This window comes from Mus caroli, chromosome 2, assembly GCF_900094665.2.
Source record: "Mus caroli chromosome 2, CAROLI_EIJ_v1.1, whole genome shotgun sequence".
Classification (NCBI taxonomy): Eukaryota; Metazoa; Chordata; class Mammalia; order Rodentia; family Muridae; genus Mus; species Mus caroli.
This window is the reverse complement of record NC_034571.1, coordinates 29,209,269-29,224,092: the sequence shown is the minus strand read 5'-3', so window position 1 is coordinate 29,224,092 and position 14,824 is coordinate 29,209,269. Positions and strand designations below refer to the sequence as shown.

Genomic DNA, 14,824 nt, shown 5'->3' with positions numbered 1-14,824 from the left:
TTTTTCGAGACAGGGTTTCTCTGTAGCCCTGGCTGTCCTGGAACTCACTTTGTAGACCAGGCTGGCCTTGAACTCAGAAATCCGCCTGCCTCTGCCTCTTAAGTGCTGGGATTAAAGGTGTACGCCACCATGCCCAGCTGATTGCTTTCCATTATGTTTGGAGACAGGGTCTCTCAATGACCTAGGGCGTTCACTAGGCCTGTCTGCTGCCTAGGAAGCTCCAGGGATCCCCCTGTCCTTCCTTCCCGCACTAAGATTAAAGACACATGCTGCCATGCCCAGTGTGTTAGGAGTGTGTTGTGGATCCATGCTCAAACAGCAAGAGTTTACCCATCAACCTGTGCCCACTCCCACTGATGTGTCTGAGGAGACCATCAGAGTACAGTTTCAATGTGACAGCCTAAGCTGGCATCAGGATATGGTACAGACACATGGCTGGTATGTTGTCATTGCCTGGAAATTCTGTAGTAAACCCGTAAGCAAATGGCCAGGGAAGAGAACATCTTATTTTTCCATCACCCTGACTTGGGTCTTCTCCTAAGTGTCATTGCACACACTCTGCTGGTCCCCACTGGACAGAAGCACAGGGGAGCTTTCCAAGGTTCCCGAAAATGTTGGCTTCAAGTCTCCTGTTTTCAAAAGGTCTTTGTGCTCCGAGCCTGTGTGGTGCAATTGAGCCAGGTATGGTAGTAGTACATGGATAACAACCCAGGTGTATATATAACAGAAAAGGTGGCAGTTGTCTATACTGCCCAGGATGGAGCTCTGTGCTCTGTGGGCCTACAGCATTCGCTAGCCACTCTCCCTACATCATGAGGACTGGGCCCAAAGTATGCAGATGTCACACAACCCTTGCCACCATGGGAAAAGCACAAGAGCTGGGATTCTGTCAGGTGCCTCATTGTTCTTTGTACCATTAGTGGCAATATTCCCCTCTGCCCTGGGAGGGACAGGGTGCTTACTGTCCTGCTCATGGCCCTTCTATTGGATTCTGAGGGTGCTATGCTGTGGTCAGTTGCTCTGTGCTTTTCAGCAACCCACTAATGTCAGACCACCTTTAAATTGTGCCAGGAGCTGGCTATAGTTCTGTGCCTAGGCCCTGGCTCTGGTCACAGGGAACACATGTTGCCATTTTCCTCCAGTGTTTTCTTGGTATAAGGCTTTTGGGTGGCTCAGTGTAACAGCCTGTTTCCTTCTCTCTAGAGCAAGTTTGGCATGTGACTGTTCAGCCAAAGCAGTGGGCCTTACTTATGTCCAGGTGTTTGGGCTGTGCATGCATGTGCTGGTACATGGACCTGTCTCTGTCTGCATTAGCTACATTTATCATTACCCCCTCAACTGTGTGCATGCACACACAATTTATTATTGTTATACCAGACATTCTGCATCTCTTATTTTGAATTCCTACCATGTGTACTGCAGGGTCTGAATGTGTCCCACAAGGTAGGTTCAGTCAACCAAATGTCAGAAAGGCCCATGGCCCTTCTCCCTGTCTCAGAGGCATGTGGTGACTGACACCTGGTTCCGTGTGATACACTGAAATGGGTAAGTTACGAAGTGACCTTGGCCCTGGTCAAATGAGCATCTGCTTTTGGTTCCATCAGTGGCATCAGAGTCTGTGTGCTGCTGTGGGAGGGCCACACCCTTTGCTTTTCAGTTTGTGCAAGAGGGCAGTGGAATGGGGTGGCCATGCCACACTCCCTGCAAGTTCACAGAGCTGCCTCTTAGCTTCTGAGGGCCAGCTCAGGGTCTTAGATGGGTTTGTGGACACATCTCAAGTGAATAGTTCTCTACCATGTAATTTTGGGGAGGTAGAGACTTCAGAAGAGAAGTCAAACTTTATTTAAATGTGAATAGTAGTGTCTCTATCATGGAAAATTTAAAATATTGTATCTAGAAGTTTTTAAAATTAGAAAAATAATTCATAGTTGAAGCAGAAACCAAGTATCATAAATATTTCCAAACTAAAATGTTCCTCTTACTCCCTGCCTTACCTTCCAAATGACTGTGATCAGTTCTGCAGCTGTAAGTTCAGCGCATACTCAAAGGGAGGGCATGGTCAGGGTTATAGGAGGGATATGGTAGGACAGCCAGCAGAGAAGTTTATCCTGTCTCTCATCAGCAGTGAAAGTAACTCTGAATGTATTAAGATGACCTGAGCCGGGCGTGGTGGTGCACGCCTTTAATCCCAGCACTCGGGAGGCAGAGGCAGGCGGATTTCTGAGTTCGAGGCCAGCCTGGTCTACAAAGTGAGTTCCAGGACAGCCAGAGCTATACAGAGAAACCCTGTCTCAAAAAACCAAAAAAAAAAAAAAAAAAAAAAAGATGACCTGAAACTGAAAGTAGTAGGAGAATCCACTTAGTTTCGGGCATGACAGGCTATGCTTTAGGGCGGTGGTTTTCAGCCTGTGGGTCGAATTCACACAGGGTTATCCTGCATATCAGATATTTATTTATTTCAGTAGCAAAGTTACAGTTGTGAAGTAGCAACGAAAATAATTTTATGGTTGAGGTAACACAGCGTGAGGACTGCATTGAAGAGTCACAGCATTTGGAGGGGTTGAAAACCTCTGCTCTAGGGTATTGAAGAGGGCAAGACATAAAAGCAGTGACAGACTAACAGGGTTACATCAGACACAGAGACTCTCCCAGCAAAGGAAGCAGTCAGCAGGGTAAAGGACTGCCCCCAGGATGGGAGAAAACACTTGCAAACTCTACATTCTACAAGAGGTTAGTATCCAGACTGCATAGGGAACCTCAGAAAGCTCACCAGCAAAAAACACAAATGAAACCAAAATAAACAGAGAGATGACAGGATTCATGACTGAGCAGTAGACCTGGTGGGCTTGTCCAGAGAAGGCATGGAGGAGGCCACGGAATGTGGAAGGATGCCCAGAAGTCATCAGAAAAAGGCAGCTTATATCCACGAGAGCTCATTAACTCCAGGAAAATGTCTGCTGCCACCAAGTTGAGACAGCAGCCACTGCTGAGGAGGCAGAGAATCTCTGTGTGTGCTGTAACTGGGCATGCTCCTTAGTGGGGCTGTTACAGACAACAATCAAGTCGTTTCTCAGAAAACCAGAGAACTGCTCTTTGTTGCAGTAGCCCACCCAGCATTGGCTATATCTCTAAAGCCAGAAAAGTCTATACTTCTACTTGTTGAAGCCCTGTCTGCAATATCGAGATATGGAAATAAATGGAGTGGGTAAACCATGCGTGGATAAAATAGGGCGTGTGCGCGTGTGTACGCGCGCACAGACACATACACACACACAGTGGGTTATTATTAAACCATAAAAAAAGAATGAAATCTTGTCAGTTGAGACAACTCAGGTGGAACCAGAGAGTATTCTGTTAGGTGAAGCAATCAGGCTTAGAAAGACATGTGCCACATGCTCTCTTTTGTATGTTGCATATATGGAAAGGTGGCTTCCTGGAGTGAGGGAGTCTGGGAAGAGAGATGGGGTAGAGAGGGACTGATCTGTGGAGAAAGAAGCCCCAGCCTGTGTTATGCAGAGGCTGAGCTCTTACTGCAGAGAGATTGGGAGGACTTTGCATGTTTTATCATGAAGAAATGATGATGTATCCAAGAAGACAGATATATGTAAGCTGATTTAAATGTCACCCACTGTACACAACTGTTCAGCCATTGTATGGTACCCCACGAATACCTAAAACTTCTGTTTTTCAAGTATCAGTTTACAAGCCTCTAACCCTGTATTCCTATTCTCTTGTAGAGTCAGATCACATTGATGGACATCCCCGTGTTCAAAGCCATCCAGCCAGAGGTCTGTACCATGATGTAATCCCACTGAGGCTCGGACTGGGGAGGGTAATCTGATGAAGTTCTTACAGATACCTGTGCCCATTTTGAGTTGGGACTTGGGTTCAGGTGAGAAAGTCCCATCTGGCCCAGTCTGGCAGGGCAGAGTGGCTGCTGCCTCAGTCTGTGCTGTGCAGCCTGCCTCCTTGTCCCAGGCACAGGAGGGCTGTTAGGTCTGGAGCTTTCTCTGTGCTGATGTTACACCCTGGTGGCTGCCTTGCTTCTGTTTTTGAAACTAGTTGCCACAGCAAACCTCACATGTTTATATTAAAAGCATATGTGCAGTTTTAGAAGCGATAAAGGGGAAGAGTCATTTTGGGTCTTTTTTTTTTTTTTGTGGTTTTTCGAGACAGGGTTTCTCTGTGTAGCCCTGGCTGTCCTGGAACTCACTTTGTAGACCAGGCTGGCCTCGAACTCAGAAATCCGCCTGCCTCTGCCTCCCGAGTGCTGGGATTAAAGGCGTGCGCCACCACGCCCGGCTATTTTGGGTCTTTAGAAGTGAGGAGGATGAATGACATCCTCTAGTTGGTGAAGAGGTTTTAGTTATTTTACCCAGAGTTCCTTTTCTTTGCTAGCAAGTAACACAAACCCTTTTCAGAAAGCCAAACTGGGACAAGAACCTTCCCACAGTGTCTACACACAAGGAAAGCTACTGGGTGTGAGTGTCCCTTCCATTAACTTCTACTTCCTGTCTTCCTCCCTCTCCTGTCTGCATGTGTGGTGGCCTCATGTGACCTCCCCGAGGGATCCACATTTACAGCTTCCCACACTGACAACATAGTTCTTTCTCTAGCCCAGTGCTGTCATGTGGCCAGTGTGCAGTCAGCTATGGCCAAGGGATCAGGATGAGCAGACACTGCTGATATGCCTGGCCGTGGGTGAGCTACAGGTGGGGAGACAGCCAGGAGGGGCCTGCCTCCCCTCCCCAGCAGTGTGCTGAGAGCACACTTATCTTTATAGTGACTGCCACTTTCAATGGAGCCAGAGTGCCTAGCCCTCTAGTCCAGGAGGAATCCATACTGCTATGCATGCTGTTTTCATGGTGATGCCACCTTTTCCTGTCTCATCCTAGTGTGGAACAGCTCACTGTCTCTAGCTAACAGCTCACTGTCTCTAGGTAACAGTCCTCTGCCTCCGGGAGCTTTGCTGCCTTCAGTCATATGATGGTTGCCTTCATTCTCAACTGAGTCTCTCTAGATCTCTTGTCTTTTTTCCCCCCCTCAGTTTTTTGAGATATCTTATGGTCTTAACATATCTCAGACTACCCTTGAACTTTCTGTCTAGCCAAGGATGACCTTGAACCCCTGATCACCCTGCTTTGGGCTCCTGAGTGCCAGGATTTCAGGTGTGAGGCTAGCTCTGATTATATTCTCAAAGCTTTGATTTGGAGCCCCTTAGATGTCTGCAGCTTTGTTCTGCAACCTGACTATCAAGCGTGATGACTCAGTCTGTCAGGTGGCCCTCGCTGTCCAGGTGTAACTGGGAGGCAAATCAGGGCAGGAGGGTGTCTGCCACTCCAAAGACTCATCAACAAGGGCCAGGCAGAACCCTTCTCTGGGGTACTGTACTGTAGCATGGAGGGAGCCTTGCCAGGTGACATCTTAAGGTTGTACTCAGACATTAAAATGCATTCATTTTCCTTTAAAATTTTATCTTGGAGGTATAAGTCTCTGAGTCACCAGGACAGCTGTCAAAGAATGGGATTCCTGGACTACCACCCCGGGACTTAATGAATCTGCACCTCTGGGTTGGGCCTGGAACCCAGTTGGTATTAAGGTGACTGTCAGAGAGTGAAGAGCCAGAGTCAACTGCTATGAATTATTTAGAGCCACCTAGGCTTGAACTGCTAGGGTCTATGACAAGTTACCCCCAAAATGCAGGACATTTCTCATTGTCAGACCATGGTTGGAAGGACCTGGGAGCCACCCCACTTCTTTGCTGCTGTTGTTATTGTTAGCGGACTGAAAACTGGAACTTTTCCTTTTGGGATGCCTGCCGTATAGTGATAGGACCACCCCAGGGTGGAAGGACATAAATAAGGCAGTTGTATGATGTAGGGCAGACTTCCTGGGAAGCAGAGGCTAGTGTGTGAGAGGAGAATGGGCTGGACTGCCAGCAGCTGAGCAGCTCTGGGGACCAGGCCTGAAAGGCCTGGCTGTGTGCAGAATGAAAACCAATAAGCTAAGTCCAAATCTTGGACTCCCTGCTGGGGGCTCCAACTGCATGGCTTCCAGTGGGGTCTCCTGTGTGCTCCGAGTGAGTGGTTGATAGCCAAAGCTCAGGACCCCAGCAGCACATTCTGAAACCAGTGGCAGTGGCTTTGTGAAACCCCAAGGCCTTTCAAGGGTATTGATTGAGTTCAGCCCCACATAGATAAAATATGCAGCCAACACTTGACTCAGGCCTGTCTGCCCGCCTCCTACTACTGCAGAGGAAGTATATGAGAGGCACAGAGGCTTCGGTCCTGGAAGGCTGAACCATCAAAGCTTTAGGATCTGTGGTACATGCTGGGCATTGTGCTCAGTGATCATTTAACTCTCAGCTTCCCATGGGACAAGTCCACTTACAGACAGTGATGTGAGTGCAGGAGCTAATTGTCCAGTGAACAAGTGATGGGAGCTGTGTATATACCCTTGGAGCTAGCATCAACTGTATGCTTGTGTGTCTGTATGCATGTATGTATGTGTGTATGTATGTATGTGTGTATATGTATGTATGTGTGTATGTATGCATGTATGTGTATCTGACAGTGATGATGATGATGACAGTGATTTTGCTGTGTGTGTGTTCTGTTTGTTGTTGGTAAGCAGTCCCTTGTGATGAGTTTGTAGGTGTTTATACTTCCTGAGTGTTTCTTTCAGTTTTGCTCACACTCCTTTGCTACATAACATGTCCTGTCCTTGACTGACAGGTGATGTCAGCATTGGCCCTGAAACCTTTTAACATGACCCCACTGGCGTTGACTGCTTCATTTTGACCCAGTAAGGTGCTCAGAGTTGTGTCAGCTTTGTTGCTGAGGCCTGCGTCAGGCCTTCTCGTGGCTGTGAGTCTTTTTTGTTGAGATGGTGTTTGCATGCCAATCTGCATGGAAGAAGGTAATGCTGGAGTACCCTTGCTTTTAGTCCTTTTTGGTGTATGAAGCCTGGGTGGAGCTATTTTCTAAGAGAAAAGCTCCGACTTCATAGCTAGTGTAGTTGTCCCCTCAGGGCCTCTCCTAGGCCTTGGTACCACCTTGGCCCTGGAACTGAGCTTTGCTTGTGAGAATGAGCAGGAGCAGTTGTGTGGATGCTGAGCTGAGGTGGCAAGAGGCTTGGCAAACTCCCACCAGCTTCCTCTCAGCCTCCTGACACATCCACTCTCCAGGATGCACCAACTGCTGCATGTATCAGTCTTAGTCCCCAGTGAAAATACTTCGGATAGATAAAACCTGCACTGAGCCAGAGGACCCCAGCCCATCATCAGCTAAGCCACATAGCTCTGCAGACCCTGGAACATGATGGCACGTTCCATTCCCGGTCTGTGACTGAGGAGTGGTGGTATAATCCCCTCAGGGCTGAGTGCATTCCTTACATGCCATTGTCATTTCTTAGAGGGTGAGTCACTCTTCCCAGCTCTTATCTGTCCTTATCCTGATGTTCGATATGGATCTTGATTTTCTTGTATTTTGAGGATGGCAGTTTTAGTTCCTAACAATACTGGTTACTTTTCCTGCGTTGTCCTAACGTGTGCCTGTGCACTGACATATGTATGTGCATGCACACTGGGTGGAGGTGGGCTGGGTGCTTTAAAATAGCAAGGCCATTATTGTCACTACCTGGCAGACTGCAGGTTCAAGTTTTCCACTTTGTGGTTCTGTTTGCAATGTTCCCTTTCTTCTGGTTGTCTCTCCCTCCTCCCTCTCACACCTCTGGATGGGATGGGCCTTCCATCTTTTCTTTGCCTCTTAAGGTTTTCAGAAGAAGGTGGTCACAGGCAGCTGGTTCTGGAGGTCTGTACTCCAAGAGGCCCTGGTGTAATCTCAGTGCCTGGAGTAGCAGCTGCTCAGGGGATCTGTCCTGACTGAATGGAGAAGGGCCAATACCCAGTGAGGGCAAGCATCTTTGCACTGTGTTTTCTGACTGACTCAGGCCAGGGCAGCTCAGGAGCAGTGTCTCCTGGATGCTCAGTGGTCACTTTTCCCAAAGTAAAAAAGAGGGGTTTTGCCTGGTGGGCTCAGCCTTTTGGAGATTTGAATTCAGTGGTTCCCACAGCTGGGGCTGGAATGTAGCACTAGGACTTGTGCTCTTCTCTGTGGGGTTAACCACAGCGCCTCATCCCAGGACTCAGGAGGACTGGCAGAGTATAAGGAATATGGAGGTCACAAGCAAGGGACACGATTGTGCTGATCCCTGCTAAATAAGTGACCAGTTTTATAAAGAGCTGGCAACTTAACATACATGTAATTCTGTGGCATTCTGCTTATAGCTAGGATGCTGTTGGACCTGGACGGACCGGGTAACAGGCTCTGGTTGGATGCCTGCCTGCCAGGGCTCGGGTGATGCTACCTCATGAAGGAGTTCGTTTGAGGGGTCCTGGTGGCTGCATCCTGCTTAACCTGGCATGTTTTGGCATAGCATTTTGTGTCCACAGTATTCCCTACCAAGTCTGTCATACCCACAGAATGGAGGCTCCTACAGCTCCGCAGAGGCACCAAACCCCAGCATGGTGGATCTCTGTTCTCAAACTGAGCTGGAAATGGACATGGCCTTGGCTGTACTTAGCCCGTGGCGCTATCAGAGTTGAGCTACTGCTTAATAACTATATATAACATCTGTCAGAACTGGGATGGGTGTGTCTGCTCTCATCCCAGCTAAGATGCTGGACCACTCCTTACTCATTATGTTACAGTTTCCTTGTGCATGACATGGGAGCTGTGATTTTGTTTTGAACTCACAGCAGGTACCCAGGAACTTGGTCAGTGTCAGTCATTTGTGGTTACTGCTGCTGCTCAGTCTGAGCTGGCTTTATGTGTGGTGGATGGGAGGTCTTCACTGCAGGATTATTCAGCAAAACCTAGTCAGGAGCAACACCCTGGAGGGTACAGCAGAGTGGCTGTGCATCTATGCCGAGCCCTTGGGACTGGTGTCCAGATGCCAGCCAGCCCTAGGAGGAATTTGTAACAGGAGGAGCCTTGAACATAGAGGAGTGGGAGAGGGATTGTATCTCATTGGTGAGGCCGGGATGAAAGGAGAGCTTGTGTTAGTTCCCCCGCTGTGACCGTCTGACTAACATAAGTCTGGGAGGAAGAGCATATTTTGGTTCACGGTTTACCAGTGGCAGCCAGGCATGGCAGCATGGAGCGTGAGGCAGCTGGCCTTGTGGTGTCTCCAGTCAGGAAAAGAGTGGTGAGCAGTCAGGCTCTGCTCTCTTTCTCCTTCTCCATCAGTACTGGATCCCAGCCGTGGGCTGCTACTGCTGGCCATGTTTAGGGACAACTTCAGTTAACAACTTTAAAAGTGCCCTCAGAGACTTGCCCAGAGGTTTGTCATCTGATGACTCGAGACCCTGTTGAGTTGAGGATATTAACCATCGTGACCTGAAAAAGGAGTTTCACGTGGAATGAAGACAGATGGTGTTGGCAGCTTTCAGTGCTGCTCTGCCTGGTATTCTGGGGCTTTCTTTCCATCCTCTGCTCCTCCAGGGCATCATTAAAGGATGCTGGCTACAGACAAGAGTTTCCCAGAAGTCTGTTGTTCTGTCACCAGCTGAAGTTGGGACATACACAAGTGGCCGAGTGTCCAGCAAGTTCAGCAAGATGCAAAGCTTCTCCGGGTGCCCTTGGTCTTCACAGTTTCTGGCCACCTCTCCCCATGGCGCCCCTTCCCCACAGTCAGATCTCCCAGTAGTTAGACCCACCTTTACTCAGTCATATGTCAGTCCTCTGTGCCACGGCCAGAGAGAGAAGGATGACAGGAACTCCAGCATGAGACAGACATGCAAATAAAAGCGGACAAGAAGTACCAGGTCACAGGGCACCGGAGGGTTGGGGAAAATATGCAGTGAGCATGGTATGGGTGGGTGAATGAGAGAGCCAAGAAGGCCAGCAGCCCAGACCACTGCAGAAGCAGAATGTCACGGCTCCCATGTGTCTGAGCGCTAGCTGCACAAGTTGGTTATCACAGAAAGTGTGTTCAGGCTCTACAAGATCAGGGCTACAGCTTCAGGGACAAGGACTGATAGTGAGGACCACAGTAAAGGAATGGCAAGAAAAGAGCCTCAAAACCTAGGTCTAGAGACTCAGTAGCACACACAGAGCCAAACACAGGGCCTCTAGGCATCTTCAGGGAGCAAGAGACTAAGAAAGAGGCTGGACTGGGCAGGTAGATTCTCTGGCTCTGAGTTGGGCATGTTAGGCATGTTAGGGCAGGGAGCCTTAGGTGGACTCAGCTCCAGAGTTTGAGCTTAGCCCTGAAGGATTTTTTTTTTGGTTTTCTGAGATAGGGTTTCTCTGGGTAGCCCTGGATGTCCTGAAACTCAGTCTGTAGACCAGGCTGGCCTCGAACTCAGAAATCCGCCTGCCTCTGCCTCCCGAGTACTGGGATTAAAGGCATGCGCCACCATGCCCGGTAAGGATTTTTAAAAGGAAAAAGCTTCCCCCGCCCTGCCCCTTTTAGCTGTCTACTCCGAGAGCGACCTCTGTGGAGTGGTGAGGGTGGTCAGAGGATTCTGCAGGACTGTAGATCTGGAGAGTGGTGGTGAGAATGGCAAGGCTGGTGAGGGCTGCTTCCAGCTGCTGTGAGGGCAGGGCAAGCAGAGAAGAGGACCAGGGCCTGAGGCAGTGGACACAGATGCTAGAGTAGGATGATCCTAGCACAGCTCGGGACTTTGCCTATGGGGAGTGAGGTTAAAAGGATCAGAGGTCCAGGCAGCATGGAGAATGAGAAGGTAGACATGGGGACGGAGGAGCACTGCGTGTGGGTGGTGGCTGTGCTGTGGGGCAGGGGCTGACAAAGGCCCTGAGATGAGGGTCTGAGGGCAAGAAGGGGAAAGTGGAGTTGTACAAAAAGGCAAGAGAACAGACAGCACTGTGGACGAACCCACAACCAGGAAAAAAAAAGTGAGTTTGGCATGTAACCTAGGAAGGTGAGACCCAGAGTGGACAGCCACCTTCCCTGGGTGCCAGGCATTAGCTCTGAAGAGATGCTCACCATCTTCCTGCCTCACTGTCTGTAGCCTTAGAGAGGACTGCCTCTGGACAGTGAAGAGGTGGGGCATTGAGAACAAATGTTTGAGGCAGAGGGGCATTGTGTAAGGAATTATTTCAGCTTCCCCTCATGTGGAGCTGGAGACTTGACTGCCATCTGTGGGACACTTGCTGCTATGTACATAGGCTGGACTGCAGGAGCCCAGGGCTCAGTGCAGGCCCACAGTTCCCCAGCAGGGGTGCACTGGGGCTCGGGGAGACACTGCTGTATGGGTCAGGAGCTGACCCTCTGGCCTATTGTCTGGCTGTGCTGCCTGCTCTGAAGACATGGACATTCCAGAGAGCCGAGATCAATGTTGGATGGGGGACAAACCCTGCGTGTCCTCGATTCCCTTTGGCTCTGGGAGAGGGGGGAGAGCTGCCAGCAGGCAGTCGCCTGTGGTGAGGAGCGAGGTTTCACTGACATCATTGAAAGCCCTCTCTTGGGTCAAGTTCTGGGCAGTGTGCACAGAACTTCTCCCTCTACGCTACCCAGCAGAGCCACAGCCACTTCTTCTTTCATGGATGGCAAAGCACTCGTCAGCCCTGGCTCCCATTTTTCCTTTGGAGCCAGAGACCTGTTTCTCTGACCATCTTCCTGACTTGCCTAGAGCCTTCTCTCCTCTTTTCTACTCAGGAGGCAGTCCATACTCCTTCAGCATCCTATGGGGTCTGTAATAGCTAGCCTACCTTGCTAGTTTTCCCTCATGTCCCTACCCATTTTACTTCCTGCAGGCTGCCTCCTTCACCTGGAGTGTCCAGATGCCTCAGGAGATGGGGTGCAGTTGTGCAGCTAGAGCTTCAGGGTTCTGTGACTTCCTTTAACCCATTCCTGTAGACACCTTTGCCTCTAGTAGTCATTTGACTAGTCTGCTGCTTAAAGCCTGCCTCCTTCCTAGATTATAACTGCAGGACTCTTCCCCCATCTCCTGGGACCTACTGCAGAGCCCAGTGTTGTTTGCTGACTGTATTTAGGGGGAGACTGTTGTGATGAGTCCCCTTCCTGCCTGCTGTCTGTGCAGTGCTGCTTCCCTCTGTTCAAACTAAAGAATGAGGTATCAGCACCACGCACTTGAGAAGAGGGTGGCTCCTAGCACAGGGCTCATCAGAGTGGATGCCAGCAAGCACTGAAGGCCTTCCTCTGCTGCTGCTGCTGCTCTTCGTTTACAGCTGTCATTTGTTCTTTGGTCTCTAGTTTTTTTCCTGTCTAGTGACTCTTGTCACACTGAAAACACAGTAGAAAAGGGTCCTCTTCAGCTGAGGCATGGTGGACACAGGAGTCAGGTAGACCTGGCCAGCAGCACATCAGAATTAATGCACTTTGGAACTTTGAGACTCATTTTTTCTCTTTTCTTGAGCATGGATATGACATGAGTACTGGTGAGAAACCAAATTTCCTTTTAAGTGAATTAATAACCTGACACTAAACAGAGGCCTTGCTCACAACACAGAACAGAGCCTCACAGAGCAGCTGTTTTCACCCACAGGTTGGCTCCTGCTTGATAGGGACAGCAGGGAGGTACAGTCTGTTTGGGCTCTGGCTTCAGGAGCAACAGCTTGATTTCAGGCAGGGTAATGGGGGAGGGAGTGACAAACCCTGCTGGTGAGATCTGTGAGGAATCTGGCTCTGCTGTTCTCTAGCTGGGAGGCCTAACTAAGGCCAGTGCCTTTTCCTCTTGCTGTCCTTATCTGTAAAATAGCTGGGAGGGGCCTTCAAGGTGGCTCAGAGAGTAAAGACTTTTGCTGTGCCAGGAGCCTGGTGACCTGAGTTTGAGTCCCAGAACACATAAAGGTGGATGAAGACTCCAACTCCACAGAGCTGTCCTCTGACCTTCATGAGTATGCTGTGGTACATCCCCCCCCCCCAGCCACAGAGAGAGAGAGAGAGAGAGAGAGAGAGAGAGAGAGAGAGAGAGAGAGAGAGATCCATCAGGAGAGGAGAGGTTAGGTGGTGGACTGTGTCTCATAGTATGGGTACAGGTGATTGTGTAGGCAGAGGACCTACAACTCATTTCTTCATCTGAGAGAGGAGACAAGTGTTGCGGTAAATCTCCTCCCAAATATGCCCCAGCACTGAAAACACAGCACAGTTAATATGAATACAGGCTGTGCGCCTAGATTGGGCAGATCTACCGCTACACTACCATCTTCCACAGCTTATGAGACCCCTTAGAACTTGCGGTTTCTCCAGGCCATGTGCTTCTGCTCCGCTTTTCTTTTTCCTCCTCCTCCTCCTCTGCATCCTCTCCCTCTTCCATTTTCTTCTTCTCTCTCCCACCTTCTGCTCCACCTTCCCTTTATCTGCCCAATCTTCAGCTCTCCTTTATTTTACAAATTAAGGTGGGAAGTAGGCTTACAGGAAATCACCTGAGTGCTGACTCATTCCTTGTTCACAACCACTCACTGGAGAATGGAATTAACATCAAATATAATTAGCCCCAGGGCTATCTACAACAGACACATATAATTAGCCCCAGGGCTATCTACAACAGGGTAGAAAGAGACAGTCCCCAGCCATGGTCAGCACCACTGTTGGGATGAGAGGTGTATCCCAAAGCATGCCTGTCGTATGATCAAGTATTTAAGCACCCAGAGGAGAAAAAGGCTGTTTCAAGCCACCTGGCCCCTTTGAGTCTGCATTTTTCTGCTTGCAGAATGGGATGCTGGCATGAATTATTATTCAAAAGACTGGACCTGAGACTGAATGACGTAATTTTTCAGTTTCATTGAGGCACAGTCGGTAAATAACAAACTAAGCACAGCAAAGGCAATGAGTTGAGTTTTGATGACAGTGTATGCATGGGAAACACCCCTTGTCAGTGACTCTCTAGCCCCCTTCCCCTCTCCATTCCCTGATTTTTATCCTTAACATTCTGCTGTTTTGAATTTTTGACTATTCTAGTTTTTTGCATTTCTATGTGAATTTCAGAAATATTTGTTTATGTTTTGCAGCAAATGCCTGCTAGGATTTTGACTATATTTGCTTTGAGTCCATAGATGGATCTGGAAAGAATCAAATCTTAATGATGTTGAGTCACTTGGACCATGAACATTTATGTTCTAGTTTCATCTCTTCCTGGAACAAATACCATGATAAAAAAGGAACTCAGGAGGAAATGGTTTTCTTCAGCTCACAAGTCACCATCCATTCTTAAAGGAAGTCTGGGCAGGAACTTGGAGCAGAAGCCATGGTGAATGTAGCTTGCTGGCTTGCTCAAGGTTCATGCTTAGCTAGCTTTTTTTAAATACAGTTCAGGACCTACTGCGTAGGGATGGTGCTGCCCATAGTGTCTTGGACTTGATTACATTGGTTAGTAATTGAGACACTTCCCTGCAAGAACACTCTGATTACCAAAATAAATGATGGAAGATATAAGCACATGGAGACACGTGGTGCCTTGGTTAGCTTTAATTGTCAGTTTCTCAGAGTCTAGAGTCACATGATAGGAAGACTCCATTTGAGAAATTGCCTAGATCAGACTGACTTTTAAAAAAATGTTAAACCATGCTGGGCAGTAGTGGCACACGCCTTTAATCCCAGTACTTGGGAGGCACAGGCAGGCAGATTTCTGAGTTCAAGGCCAGTCTAGTCTACAGAGTGAGTTCCAGGACAACCAGGGCTACACAGAAAACCCTGTCTCAAAAAAAAAAAAAAAAAAAAAAAAAAAAAAAAATTAAACCAACCTTTTGTTTCTTGGTAAGTCCTGCTTGAGCATGGTATAGAATTTTTTTTGTAGATTATTAGATTTATTTCATTAAGTCTTTTTTTTTTTTTTTTT

The 14,824-nt window shown here is 48.6% G+C and overlaps 1 protein-coding gene across 3 annotated transcripts in view; it reads left to right on the top strand.

Moving 5' to 3' along the window:
- The window catches only part of Ralgps1 (Ral GEF with PH domain and SH3 binding motif 1), a 245,190-nt gene that overhangs the window by 44,565 nt on the left and 185,801 nt on the right, over positions 1–14,824 (top strand). For all 3 annotated transcript variants that reach the window (XM_029474030.1, XM_029474029.1, XM_021182377.2), the window contains exon 4: positions 3,738–3,788. In XM_029474030.1, coding sequence (XP_029329890.1) covers positions 3,738–3,788 — 51 coding nt within the window. The remainder of the gene's footprint in view (positions 1–3,737; positions 3,789–14,824) is intronic.